The 15037-nt window shown below is 39.4% G+C and overlaps 1 protein-coding gene across 1 annotated transcript in view; it reads right to left on the bottom strand.

Annotated features, from left to right (window-relative positions):
* The window catches only part of LOC148362391 (guanine nucleotide-binding protein G(o) subunit alpha), a 119420-nt gene extending 105122 nt beyond the window's left edge, over positions 1–14298 (bottom strand). Inside the window, exons 1-2 of the mRNA XM_088339798.1 lie at positions 14066–14298; positions 11682–11724 (exon numbers count right to left, since the gene is read on the bottom strand). Coding sequence (XP_088195924.1) covers positions 11682–11724; positions 14066–14183 — 161 coding nt within the window. The 5' untranslated portion in view covers positions 14184–14298. The remainder of the gene's footprint in view (positions 1–11681; positions 11725–14065) is intronic.
* Positions 14299–15037: the final 739 nt, after the last annotated feature.

Below are 15037 nucleotides of genomic sequence, written 5' to 3' on the forward strand. Positions count from 1 at the left end.
ATTTGTATAGCTCTAAACTCATTCAGTGCCATAGCGACTAAATGTGTTTTCAGAATTGTCTCTGAGTGCTAAAATGTAAAAATAGGTTTTTCTTATTTTATCTAGAAAAAAAACTATAATAAAGGGTTTGGCCCTGCTCATTGGTAATATCAAGCCTATGGGAATTAATTCAGTGTGATAAATCACCGCTAGATGGCTGGAGTGGCTTTGACCAGATATCTGGAAGCACCTAGTCCCCTTGTCCGGCAAATGAGTGTGTGTAGGCGGCCCCATGCAGCAAGTAGGCATACTGCAGTAGTGTGGTGAGACTTGCAAGGCTTATACAAATGGGCAAAAAAGCTTCAAGAGAGCTTTTTCCTTTCAAAAAAATATGAGGAAGTCTCATTGTCATTGTCTGGTCAGAGAGGGAGGATGTTTCGTGCACGTCTGAGGGAACGCGATCACCATGGTGACCGAAATCATGTGATCACTTCAACAGAAGAATCGAGTGTCTAAATGTTCTTGCAAAATCCATGCAAAGTTCTTAAATAGGTTCAGTTTTGGGGTGTTTATGAAAGGCATTATTTAGATCTTGGAGGTGTCACCAGTGTACAAAATGGCACTTGCTTGGAAACGAGTATAGTCGAGAAACTTCGAAACATTCTACTGTTGTTTACTGAACAATAATAAATCCTCAAAACATTTTTTTCTAATGAAAGCTCTCTTTTGATATGTACTATGCCTATATAGCTACAAAGTTAATTTTCTGTAGGCCTTCAAAAATGAATCAAAATGGCAACAATTGGAGTGGGAGAAAGCCATTGAATGAGTTAATCACAAAAAGTCTCAAAGGGTTGCACAAACTGCTATTAACCATCAAACTATATAACGTATTTTATGCAACTGATGATATTTTCTTCCATATATTAAGCTCACCAAACTATAAGGCGCTTGGAATTAAAACTACAGTACGTTATGACAACGGTTGCGCACTGATTGATCAGTCAGAATGTATCACGGATCAGAATTGCATGAGATTGGATGCAACAGGAATTGAACCAAGATCTCGGTGTGGAGTGCACCAAATCCCATTCACTAGAGTACTAGTGATACAGATGACACATGGTAAGGCATTAGGTTTTATCTAATCATCACACTATTTTTAGTTGCAGTACTTAATTGATGATATTATTCGACCGGGCAGTCAGAGGACACATGAGGGCCACTCTAAATGTTTCTCAAAGGCAGAGCAGTTACTTTATGCTGTATAATTCGATCACAACCACGCATTTTCAATTCCATACCCCATATTTTCCGGGATATACGGTGCACTTTCAAATATCTGGCCAAGTTGAGGTTTTTAGGTGAGCCTTATTGTCTGGAAAATACAAGTATAATGTAATTTCAGGGGCGGCACACGGATGGGTGGTGAGCGCTCAGCCCCACAGTGCAGAGGTTCAGGGTTTAAGTCTAGCTACCGCAACCTCCACGTGTGGAGTTTGCATGTTCTCCCCGTGCCTGCGTGAGCACTCTGATTTCCTCCCACATTCCAAAAACATGCATGTCAGGTTAATTGGCTGGTCCAAATTGTCCCTATGTGTGACTGAGCAAGTGAGTTGTCTGTCTCTGTGTGCCCTGCAACTGGCTGGCAACCAGGGGGTCCCCGGCCCACTGCCCAAAGAAAGCTGGGATGGGCTCCAGCACCCACGCGACCCTACTGAGAATAAGCTGTGCAGATAATGGATGGATGTATATTCAGTATATTAATAACATAATCACTATCCCAATGGTTCAAGATAAATAAAAATGCATTATATTGCTGTTATTATTATTATAAAGACATGTTATTGTTATCAAGGGTTTGTTTAATGTACAATATCTGGGCTTTGGAACCTATGGCTCGCAAGCCAGGTGTGGCTCTTCTCATGAGTGCATCTGGTTCGTAGATAAAATTCATTTTTTTAATGCATTTGGGCCGGGAGAGCAACACAACTAGTTGCAAGCTGGTCTGAAGAGATGTCATTAGGATGTTTTCTATGTCTTTTAGAAAATTGGATGCATCAGAGTACACATGGGAGTGTGACGTCTGCCTTTTACCATTTCCTGGTTATTATTTTCAAACATGGTCTGCACAAGTTAAGGAAAAATGAACAACGATCAATGATAGACATGAGGACTTTTAGAAAATGTTTGTGGATTTCAAAGATGTTGAATATTCGCTGCTATAAAATGGAATGGAGGAAGAATAATGTCCACTTGATTCCAAAGGTTAGAACTGTGACCACATAACATAGCTGATGGCAAATCATACCCTATGTTTCTCATTTGCTGTATTTAGTGACATTTTTCCAAAAGAAATCTGCTCGCACCTTGCTTTGAAACCAGTATCCATGAAAAAATGATGGACAAAGTGAATCTTAACAGGAAGGAGATACATTTTAAGTGCGATATTTGTTGATATGGGACACTGGCATTATTATTTCATACAAATTTTTGGACCAATAAACGTCACATACTAAAATAAAATGCACTGAAGAACTATCTTTTGTCTGGAAATCAGGGCTGCTGTCTTTGTTTAATTTTGTCCCAATGTGCTGTGGGGCTCTCACTGAAAAAATAAATCTAAATATTTTGCTTTTATGGCTGAGTCAAAAAGGCACCTAGCCCCTGTACTACTACACACAGTGCCCTCTAACAGTTGCTTTATATACGACTTGAAAGTTTCTTCCAAATGTTCTTCTCCGTTTCCATAGATTTAGATTAGTGCTTTAAAATATTCACTCTCACATGTTTTTTTTTTTCCGACCCAAGTGATCTCTCTTGCAACAATGGCCCTCAAACTACAATTTGTTTGCTTGTTCTTAAACCAGACCCTTTCTGTGCCAACTTGCCCCTCTCACTCCGCATTGGGGATCAAAACTCTTTCCCAGCCTCCCTCATCCCCTTTCTTGTCTTCACAACCCCTTTCCTCTTTCAGCACAAAGCACAGCCCCATTTTCCCCTCCAACTTTCCCTCAAATTCTCTTTTATACTTCTGAGGCCTAGACCTAATTATTATCTGCTCTACAGAAGCCACACAGACACATGCACTGTCTTCACAGTGGTAGAATCCTTTAAAAAGCATCACAACTGAAGGCAAGTAACGGTCACTCCAATCCCATTCTTTATCTTGTCGGTATATTGTATATATATATTAAAACCCTCGGTTATTTCGGTAAATGGGGACCAGAACCATCAGCAAAAAGTCAAAATCTGCGAAGTAATATTGCACCTTCATAAAAGCTTCCAAGGGGTCAAACTTACCTCAAGATGACGTGCTTACCGACCGAATACAACTGTAACAAAATAACAACTGCCAGCAAAACAATTTATATTCCCAACCAAAGAGGACAAGAGAAATCAACAAAAAAGATTCTGTTAACGGGGAAGGTGTACAATATTTGACTACTAGATAATATAATATTGCATCATGCAGCTGAAAACGAGTGCTACAAAAGCAAGGAAGAACACAAACTAAGGAGTCTCAAAGTGACCAAAACGCAACATTTTACTTCTCATTTTTTTGCCCAGCCTTTTTGTTTAACTTTTTGTGTACCCATAGCAGCAAGATGGCCAACAATCATATCAGTTCCCTTTAGGTGACCCTCATGTTATGTCAAATACATGAAAATTTCTCGACCTATGAGAATTTTAAAAGATGCATATTTATGTGATAGTTCATGTATATTTTTATTACTGAAATCCATATTTTGGTTTAATAACTGAATATGTTTTACCAATGGTAGGCATAAAATTGTACACACTGTCCCTTTAAGTATCTCAAATGTAAACGCTTTGGAGAGTTTTTAAACCAAAAGGTATTTAAATCATTAACTTGATGTAAGGATGGCAAATAAATCAAATTAATTTGAATAGTTCATCATTCCATAAATGGATTTATGATTTGTAAGTCAATTATATAATTTGTTTTCATTTGCATGCCAAGACTTTGACTAGGTTTTTGTTTTTTTGGGGGTAGTCTTTGCAGCAAGATGGTGAACAATCAGGTGAGCCTCATGTTACGAAAAATAAATATAAATGTATTGACCGTCAAGTATTTTTAAAAAAACTACACGTTTATATGACAGTTCATGCATTTTTGCTTATAATTCAAATCAATATAAAACAATTAACAAAGAAATGTTTTATAACGAATGACATATTTTTGACCACTAGGGGGACTAAATAATACAGTCCCGTTAATGTTGAGTTCAATAATACCCCCTAGCCACTAGAGGGCAGACGATACCGGTAACAGCACTGCAAGATACCATAAACATTTGAGATACCTGGTTCAGTACTTATAAATCTCTGATACAAAATATTCTTACTGCAAGAAGGCACTAAATAAAACACAATGTACATTTAGTGTTGCGTTTAATGAATGGCAATTATTATTACTCTTATTTGTGGTTCCTAATACCTCCCGGCCACTGTAGGACAGCCGATACTAGTATTGGCACTTTCGTGAGATACCATAAAGAAAGCAATTGCAATACCTGGTTCAGTAATCGTTCATCTCATATATGTAATATTTATCCCACCAGAAGGCACTAAATTATACACGCTGTCCTTTTAATGTTACACTTATTTTTAGATCCTGATGCCTAGCAGCCACGAGAGAGTAGCCACTTATTGGTATTGGCATTGTTGTGAGATACTGTAAAAATCAATTGTGATACCTGGTTCAGCACATCTCTAATATTTTATTTTCTATAAATATATTTATAATACATTTTTTACCTCTTAGAGGCACAAAATAATACACAATCGTTCTAAAATATCAAAAGATTGTTACACCAAATCAGAAAAAGTATCTTGTAGAATATATGGAATGAAAGTTAAAATAGTAAGTGGAAATTAAGTTATCTGGTTTAAGTTATTCAGCTGTTGCAGTATTATAATTCAAATCAAATCCTCCAAATTCTTGAAGGAATTTTCTTAGATTTCTAAAATGACACAGTTTTAAGTTTGTTGTTTTCATGTTTAACTGACACAAATGTCTGTTTGGACAGGCAAAACATTATTTCCAGGTGTTCTGTGTCCTGTAACCACCGACTATATAGAGGGAATTCTGAGGGTGCTATAAAGCACTGGCTCACCCCACAAATGTGTGAAGTCCAAATTGTATTCAGCAGCATGACTAGTGAGAACCTCCCTTACACTTGCACATCTCATTTCTAGGCACTGTATCCTTTTTTTTATTCAGAATGCAGTATGGTTGATGTATAAAGAAGATATAGCCATGTGAACATCCAAGAGTTGTTTGTCCTATGTGGACAGCTTGTCAATAAAAAGGCCAAGGAGTGATGTTAGGAACAGAAAACAAGTATGGTCACATGGTCTTTTATGCTTGAGCTTTTTACAAGTGACATAAAATCATTATAGTTATCAAAATTTCAATTTGAAATTGTCGGTTACATAGCCCATAAAATCCCTCCCAGATGACATGAAACAGGTCGTAACTTTTAATCCATCTAACTATAGTAGGGTTGTGATCGGAAGGCACGCATCAGGCTTTTTGTAAACGCGGTCATAAATTTCACTGCTTTTTCATGCATTGTTTAGTGGAGAAAGCTTTTGAAATTCAAAATTCTAATTGCTCAACACAATTCATTGTATTACAAATGTATTTAAACATTGACAAAAATGTGATTAAATAAACAACTACTAAATCCGGACTTCAGGCCCCTATTTTTTGCTACATTTCAAACACTGCAGCTTTAAATCCGGTGTGGCTTATTCTTTTCTTATTTTTTGTGGCGGCACAGAGGAAAATGACAAGGTGCTCTTTTCCACAATGCATGCGCTCTAGGTACAAAACGCCACGAACGTCTGAACACATTATGATGCCCTTCTAGAGGAGATATTAGTCAGTTGTTTTGCCAAAATTATTTATATAATACAGAACAGGAGCAAAACAAAAGGTTTGAGAGTACTTTATTAATATTTACAACGTACTCTCAATATTTCACCAAGAGATCAAATTCTCAATTTGTAAATCCGAATTGAACGGCAGTGACGGTTCTTTATAGAAACAAACTGATTTTTTTTTTCTATATCATCAGTGTCAATGTCAGGTCGCTGACGTTTCCTTTAAACTTCGAGGAGTGATAACAAGTGAATGCAATTATGTCCATTACTGCTGCAACCACCAATGACAACACAAAAAGGCAATTATGTGTTGCAATCTGGCACTATATTCCAAAGTATGTTTGCTCTGGCATTGTCGCCTAGATATATAGAGCTCACATTTTACATGACGCAGCTCTCATTTGCTTTTTCTTTCGGCGCAGTAGAAAATATGTGCTCGTCTTTGTAATCACCATCTTCATGATCCGCGAAAACATCTGACGTATACTACTTGTAGCAGAACTGAAAACGACACAGCTGAAAACTGAGTCAATGCCAAATTCCGAACGCTTTTGGCGCCAGGTGTGCACCGGGCTTAAAATGTAAGAAATCGACATGAATTAGTTCATCTTTATGGCTGTTTAAGCCAGTGGTTTAAAATCCGAGGCGGGTTGTATAAAGACAAAATTAAGTTTGAACATGCATCTTTTAATCAGGTGCGCTACGTAGTCCGAAATTTAGAGTAATCCAGAATATACATCCTGATATCTAAAGAGATTTAATGTGGTGGCTGAAATGGAACTCAATGACAGCATACTTTTTTTAACCATGTTCTATTCTTGGTGAACATTTCCACAAACAAAAAAAAAATGTATTTTCCATCCTTACGTTGCACCCATTTTCTGTTCCGGTTGTCTCGATGGGATCATGAATAACAGAGGGTAATTTTAGCTGAGTGACGGCAGGAGGCCGGTTAAACCCTGTATTAGTCCTCAATTTATCACAAAAACAGAATTCTGTTGAGATTAAAGGACAATTTTGAGGAACAGAACAGGCCACAGAGCAGAGACATTGCAGGACTGAGCTAGATGAAGGGATAATTTGTCCAAGGTCTGGACTACAATCCTGTGTGAGGTCCTACTGCCAATTCGTCTCTGCTACCAGTAGGTCATATCCTTCCTGCAAACCAATAAGAACTAAGCGTGGCTTTACACGCCAGTATTGGTCATGATGTCTCAGACTGATTATACCACCATAAGATTTGCTTCATAATTCAAGTTTCATTGATAGACCATGTTTTTTTTTTTTTCATTTGACAACCATGTGTACACTATCACCCTTTAAAGCATCAGCATCTTTTAATATCAGAGTACCGTGTTTATTTGTGTATAACGCACACTCATGAATAAAACGCATTATTAAAAATCAGTATAAAATTTGGTTTCATGCGGTGTTCCCAATTGTGGTCAGCAATATTTTTCGACAAATCATTGCACAAATACTTCATGTATAACGCGCACCCAAACATGTACCCCAAGTAAAAAACAATGTGCCTTATACCTGAAAATGCTTAAACTATGCTTGACAGGAAGTACACAAAGAATAAAACCATTTCCAAAAAAACAGAAGTCGTGTTTACAATTTTTGGGTTAGCTTTGGGCCTGTAAATGAGGTTAACGAGTTAGGCCTTGATCCCTGAAGGCTGCGCCGGAATCGGACTCAAGGCTTTACATTCAAATAAAAATTTAAAATGAATGAGGAATAATGTATGACACACAATCTTCCTCTGCTTTATGTCAAAAGCCTTTTTTAAGAAACGAGGCTTTATTGTTGAGCGAACGCGCCACTGCTGTTCCAAGATTCACAAGTATAGCAATTATTTCAGTTTCAAAACAATGTCCCTGGCCAACTCAGCATCATGCTGCCTTCGGGCCTCAAATTAGATGAAGACTGCAGTAGGAAAACGAAACCAGTGAGCTGACAGAAAACTGGCTAATTTGACGCCCAAGAATAATTAACATGCATTCGGAAAAATGACTACAAACTCACAAACTGACAAGTGTGACACTATGAACTGACTGAGACGTTAATTTATTTTTTCATTCAATTATTACTGGCCCCTGAAATCAATGACTTGAAGAAAATTATATGAATCAGCGTATTGGATGAATCCACTGGGAGTTTAAATCAGCATGCAAAACACGCTGCATTTTAAGTATGGCCATTGACAGCTGATAACGGCTCATCTGGATCCACAGTCCACTGAATTGTGTGTATTCGTGGGCTATGTGTTCATACAGTACTTGGCCTTATTATCAGATACTGTGAAGTGCAGTGAACATTTGCTTACATTATGAAACACATTGATTTAGTGTGCATGTTTGTGTGTCTGTGTAATATTAATAAAAAATTGCAGCGATTCAACCATTGTGAAAAGATAGGTACATCCTGCATTGTAAACAGATCAATTCCATTACTTAGAAAAAAATCACTTAGCGCTTTCTTTTTGTGTCTAGTGCAAATCTAACAAAAAAGGGCACATGAAAATGTAGCCATGGTGTAATCATTTTTCATGCTTTAAGTGATTTCCTCAACTGGTGTTGATAAATATGGGCAATGTTGTGCACCGTTGTGGGATAGAACTTTTGAACTCAGGGTCGCTATGGTCAAATGGTTAATTGGTACATCTTTTCTAACCAGAGGTGGGAATTTTAAGTAGAGAGTACAAATCATTCCACAGATTGGTAATCCTACTCAGACAACAGCAAAATAAGCTCCTGAGCAAAAACGCCTGTGACTAAAGGCAAACTGTGGCTAAAAGTAAACCTTGCTTGGAACTCCCAACTCTGCTTCTAGATGGTGATGTTAATAGAGGGAGTCCTCAATGTCAAATTTCGTTCATATTTTAGCGATCTAACCTGCATTTCTACGAAGTCAGATTTTATCAATCACGTGTACATTTAGTTCAAAATACTTTGTATAAAAGACTGATAATCAGGATATCTTGGGTAGAAAAAGAACAAACATGAGTCATGCAGCTTACAGTATGCAAAAATAGATGCAGCATAATCATTGAATAAGAATATGTGCTACTTTTCGATGTAGAAGATGACGATGCACACTGCATTGTACTCAATGACAATAATAATAATAATAATAATAATAAATGTGAATTTCCCTTAGGGGATGAATAAAGTATCTATCTATCTATCTATCTATCTATCTATCTAATGACAATTCTGTTCTAGTTTTTAATAAAAGGGTAATAATGTCCAGAAGTAAAGGAGACATTTATTTTCGGTGTAAAAGAAGCTAGTTTTCAGTATGTCTCACAGCATAATAGAAGACGACAGACACAAAATATGGCATATGATGAATTAGACCCCTTGTTACGTCTTTCTTTTGTATGCCCAAATATTCAAACTTTATGGTGTGGGTCAAGCACCTTACATGTCTCTAAGATGCCTGTCTCCTATTGGGCGATGTCATATAAGATGCTATTCAGCTCGCATCACTGATTTATGAAAATGCTGATATGCTATTGGCTGAACTTCCTCTCGCAATGCTCCCTTCCTCTCCCTTCGTTCGGTTCAGAATCTCGTGTAATAAACTTTATTTGTTTATTGGGGCGGCAGTAGCTCAGGAGGTAGAGCGATCGTTTTAGGATTAAGGGATCCCAGTTCGAATCCCGGCTTGTCCGTGTTACATGCCGAAGTGTCCTTGGGTAAGACACTTAACCCCCAATACCCCCAATAAGCAGGTTAGCGCCTTACATGGCTGCACAGATCACGGCCGCTATTGGGAAATGTGAAGCACAATGTAAAGCGCTTTGGGAAGTCATTGACTTGAAAAGCGCTATATAAATGCAGATCATTTCATTTCATTTCATATCTGAAGATCCGAAGACTTGTGAAGTTTTGTCTGGTAAAGGGAGAAGCAAGAAGATGATAACAAAAGAAACGAAGCATTCAATAAAAAATACGAAGATGGCACACGCATCGTTACCCTAATGAATATGGCTGAAACCAATTGATAATTGGGACAAAATTAGTATGAGTGAAGAAGCGATTGAGGGAAAAACTCATAATAGTGAAATCCGCGATCAGACTCATGCAAGCACTGGTTACTTCTATCTTCCTAGCTAGACATGGACTCCAACAGCAAAACTGGAAAAGTAAAATCCAGGCCATGGAGATGCAATGCTACAGGAGACTACTAAGAATCAGCTACTTAGCCTAAATGACAAACGAAACAGTGCGCAACACCATAAGAGGGCAAATTTAACCCTACAAAGAACTGTTGTCAACTGTGGGCAGAAAGAAAACTTCAGTCGTATGGTCACAACACAAGATCATCAGGGCTGGCCAAGATAAATCCCCAGGGCACAGGCCAAGGGGGGAGAAAGAGAGGAAGACCAAAAAAGAACTCAGCTGACAACATCAACGAATAGACTGGTGCCACCTATGCCACTACTTAATAACAGGCCAGGAGCTGTCAACAGTGGAGAAAGCTGTCCAGAGTTGCATCCTCATTGGTGCCCCGATGACCCATGCTGTTAAGGGATCCGTGAACCGTTTGTATTCTGCAGGCCGTCGGAACATTAAGGGGTTAAACTACAATTTTGTTTAAAGGCAATGATTTCAGTCCACCGAGTTTTGTGGTTCTCTTACTCAAGTTAGCAAAAGGGCTGAAACGATTAGTCAACGCAGTCTACAAAAATCGATAATAAAGCTAGTCGACAATGAATTCTAATGTCGACTATTGTGGGGCACCTCTATGTGAATAGAATCTCTGCTTAGAGTCTTTCATGAGCAATAAAGTGTGTCTCGAGCTATAACATACGGAAATGTCAGTGTCAACTTTCAAGTATGCATACCAAAACCTTTAAAGTTTGGAAGCTTTTCAGCCTGGATATGGCAAATAAAAAGACTACTTGAAATCAATGACAAAAAAGAAAATTCTAATAAAAACTTGCAACGTTTGCAAAGCAGACCTTGCAATTTATGGCGGTACGTACTTGGGTGAAGCACAAACATTTGCGCCTAATTGGTTTTAAATTTTAAATGTTATTTAATTTATTTAAAATCAGCTCGGTGGCCTTTGGGGTATGGCGCCCGCCCCGAGACTGGGAGGTTGTGGTTCAAGCCTCGGCCGAGTCATACCTAAGACTTAAACATTGGTACCCGTTGCCTTCCTGCTTGTCGTTCAGCACTAGGGGTTGGAATTGGGGGGGTTTGGTCACCTAATGACTCCCAACACCAACGTTGGGTTGAGCGAGGGGGCTGGGAATCCCCTCCTCTGAATCAATCTCCCAAAAAGAGTCAGAAATGACTCTAGCCACCTCCCACTTGGGGGACATGGCTGTGGTATATAATATATAATATTTAATTTTTGTACTACTCAACAGTACGGTTAATAAAAGATGTATTTTTTCCTTGTACCAATTTTTCTGGTGTTTATTATAATTAGCCACATAATTGAATCACTTTTGCGCAGATTTGAGTACAAAATTAAAGTTATCTAACTAATTATTCAACTAATCTTTTCAATAAGTGGTGAATGGTCGACGAATCAGAACCCCATTGTTAGTAGACCTAGTTAGCAATACACCAGCCCTACATTGACCTCCTTTTAAATGTACTATAGAGTCCAATACTAGACAAGCTAAATAACATTTCACCAGGTAAGATTGCAATTCAATGTCCACTACACACATCAGTGTCTTCATCTTAGCTTCCAAAACGAGACAGACATATCTAAGGATCTCATTCATCCTTGGGTTTATTATACCATGCTCAACTGGGACTTACTTCATCTGTTTCACAATGGTGCTTTTCCCTGACTCTCCAGCCCCTGTGAGGATGAAAGAAAAAAACAATGTCAACCGGTGAATTTGGCCAGCTTTGTGCATGCATAATGTGAGGACAGGGTAAGGCAGGCGTCCACCGAACATTTTCCTGTGGGAGCCACATTACTTTTTCCTTCTCCGATGAGGAGCTGAGGATAGTATTTAACATAAAAAGTCTGACGATTGCAGGGGTGCTTAAATATGAAAATAAAATCCAGAAAGCCACAATACAATAGCCCCTTTGCACTCGTCACCGAACAACAGACAAAAAATAAATAATAACACTATTTGCAGAAAAAAATAAATAATAAAATAACACAATGTGGGTTCTTTACCCAAAAAAGTCCATAGAAAATTTGCTGTTTATTGAGTTGTGCGCAGTCTTAACAGGTCCAATTTTGGCTAAGTTCTCAGAGCACATGACTACCAGAGATATAGATGACCTGTGAAAAGGCATTCAGCTTTATCACAGTATCTCACTATTGGGCTGCAATGATTAGTCGACGCTCAACATACAGTGGAACCTCGGTTTTCGAACGCCTCTCAGTTCCGACCCAAAATTTTGAGAAATTCTTGCTTCGCTGTTCGGTCAAAAAAATCGGAGTTCGAACGCCGGTAATGCGTGAGTACGTACGCTAGGGCGCGATGCTGAGCGGCATACAGGTGTAGATCGTGTAGATCGCCCCCACCCCTCGTGACCAACTGTTATCAGGTGCGCACTTGCTTCTTTTTGCCTTCGCTTTTAATATCGGTGAACAAAGTGTTTTAGCCCCTAATTATGCCTCCGAAGAAGGTCAAGTCAAGTCAAGTCATTTTTATTTGTATAGCCCTTAATCACAAATAGTCTCTAAGGGCTTCACAAGTTATTACATATAAGAAGTTTAGGTTATTCGTATGCTATAGAGTAGAAGTGAGTTTTAAGCTTAGATTTAAACATTTCCACTGAGGTTGCAGATCGGATCTCAGTGCAAGCAGCAAAGTCGCTACAGATGAAAAAAGAAAAATTGCTCGTACAACTATTGCCTTTAAGAAAGAAATAATAGCTAAATATGAAAGAGGTGTGCGAGTTTCCGATCTTGCTAGGGAATACAGCATGGCTAAATCTACGATCAGTACGATAGTAAAGAATAAGGAGGCTGTGAAATCGAGTGATGTGACTAAGGGAGTGAGTGCTATAAGCAAGCAACGGCCGCAAGTTTTGGAAGCAATCGACATTTCGTTCTGTGTACATTGTTACACAGAATGACAATACAAGGAAATTATTATTATTATTATTAAGAGGTTGAAAACCTTTTGATGATTTTTCTCTCCCCACTGTCCACCTGCGCCTTCTGCTGACCCCCACAAAGGTAAGAAATCCTATTCATAATTCTTTTCTTTATCCTTCTTTTTATTTTTACACGTTCATGTTAGCGTAATCTTTCGTACAGAAGATTACAATACGATTACGCGAACGTACGATTAGCCTTGGTTAGCTTTATGTTTACGTTAAACATTCATGGTAAACATTCAGGGTGTTGGAACGAATGAAAACGATTTACATTATTCTTAATGGGAAAAATGATTTCGGTGATCGAACAAATCGGTTTTCAAACAGGGTTCTGGAACGGATTATGGTCGAGAACCGAGGTTCCACTTTACATCCATAATCATAAGGTCGCGGAGATGCTGGAGCCCATTCCATCTATCTTTGGGCAGTGGGTAGGGGACACTCTGAACTGGTTGCCAGCAGACGCAGGGCACACACAGACAGACAACTCACTCGCTCATTCTCACCTAGGGAATTTAGATTGGCCAATTAACCTGACATGAATGTGGGAGGAAACTGGAGTGTAGGCACAGGGAGTAAATGCAAACTCCACACAGGGAGGCTGTAGTAGCTGGACTTGAATCCTGAATCTTGTTGCAGCCCTAGAATATGGCCTGCGGGTTGTAGTTTGCCCACCCCTGGCGGTGGTGTGTGCGAGGAAAAGAAAGAGCAAGGGAGAGGTGGAGAGAGAGATCCTCTTCAGTGAACAATCTGCGTGGAGATAAAGGGAGGACGCACCCATTTCTCCCAAACATCCGTTACATCCCCATGAACCCATCCGCCATGAATAATTAAGAGGCCAATCAACGAGGCAATCTGTAAACCGCCACCCCCTCCATACCACACACCCATCATCACTTCCAATTTTAAAAAATAATGCATACATGCTCTATATATCCTTGCATGGAGGCACAAGCTGAATGCAAGCGAGATGGAGTAAAACACGAGGGTGTGTTCGGAAGCTAAATTCATTCAATTGGCAACCAGATTATAAAAGACCACCCACCCACACTCTTAAGAAGCCCCACTTCACTTACCGAGCAGCAACAGCTTGACATCTTTGGCCGCAGTGAGTCCATCTTCCTTGAGGTTCTTCTCGATGGCTTTGCTCCGATCTAGAGCAGCCCTCTCCTCAGCACTCAAAGTACATCCCATGTTTAAAGAACACAGCTTGATAACGTTACCGCAGACGGCACCCACGGACTCGAAGGCAATCGAAAAAGGCTGGAAAGTGGTGGCAAATCCCGTTTTTTCCCCTCCTCTCCGGAGAACCGTCGCTTTTTGTGTAGCTACCTTCTCTCTTTCTCGCTAGAAGTGTCGGTGGTACTGTTAGAACATTGGAATCTCGGCTCCGCACGTCTCCTTAAAACGGTAGTAAGAAGCCTCCGCGCTTATCAGTTGGGTCCGTTAGTCTGTATTCTTTAAGAGGGTTTCTTTTCTTTTTTTTCTCACTTGTAAAACACGCCCGGTTCCGTTCGTTTCCACTCCGCTTATAGGGTTGGTCGCATTATTGGCGTCGAGCTTTCCTACGTTTGTATCTTGGGGTGAAAGTGACTGAGCGTTTGTAGAAAGTGGCAGGCACCCGGTTCCTCCCGTTAGGAGCTCAGTCAGTCAGTCAGTCAGTGCTGGGTTACTTCATTCGTGGACTTGCAGGTTGGTGACGTCAAACGGGGGCGCGTGAGGGAGATGTGCGAAAAGGGGAAGCGTACTTTATGCTCTCGATGGCGCCTCTTAGTGGCCTCATCGTGTATAAAACAGGGGTGTCAAAGTCAAATGGAAAGAGGGCCATAAAAAAAATGTCCTCAAGCTGGGGTCTGAAATTATTAAAAATGACTCATTGTCTCGTGATTCCTTCTTCTGAGAAGGAAGTTGAATGTTTATGAGATGAAGTGTTTGAGGACTATGTTAGGAGTGACAAGATTGGATAGACTGAGAAATGAAATTGTGAGAGACAGAACTGGAGTAGTCGTGGAACTGAGCAAGCGTGTTGATAAGAGATTACTCGGTTG

The sequence above is a fragment of the Urocampus carinirostris genome, chromosome 7 (genome assembly GCF_059441175.1).
Source record: "Urocampus carinirostris isolate Australia breed hairy pipefish chromosome 7, RoL_Ucar_1.0, whole genome shotgun sequence".
In the NCBI taxonomy this organism is placed as follows: Eukaryota; Metazoa; Chordata; class Actinopteri; order Syngnathiformes; family Syngnathidae; genus Urocampus; species Urocampus carinirostris.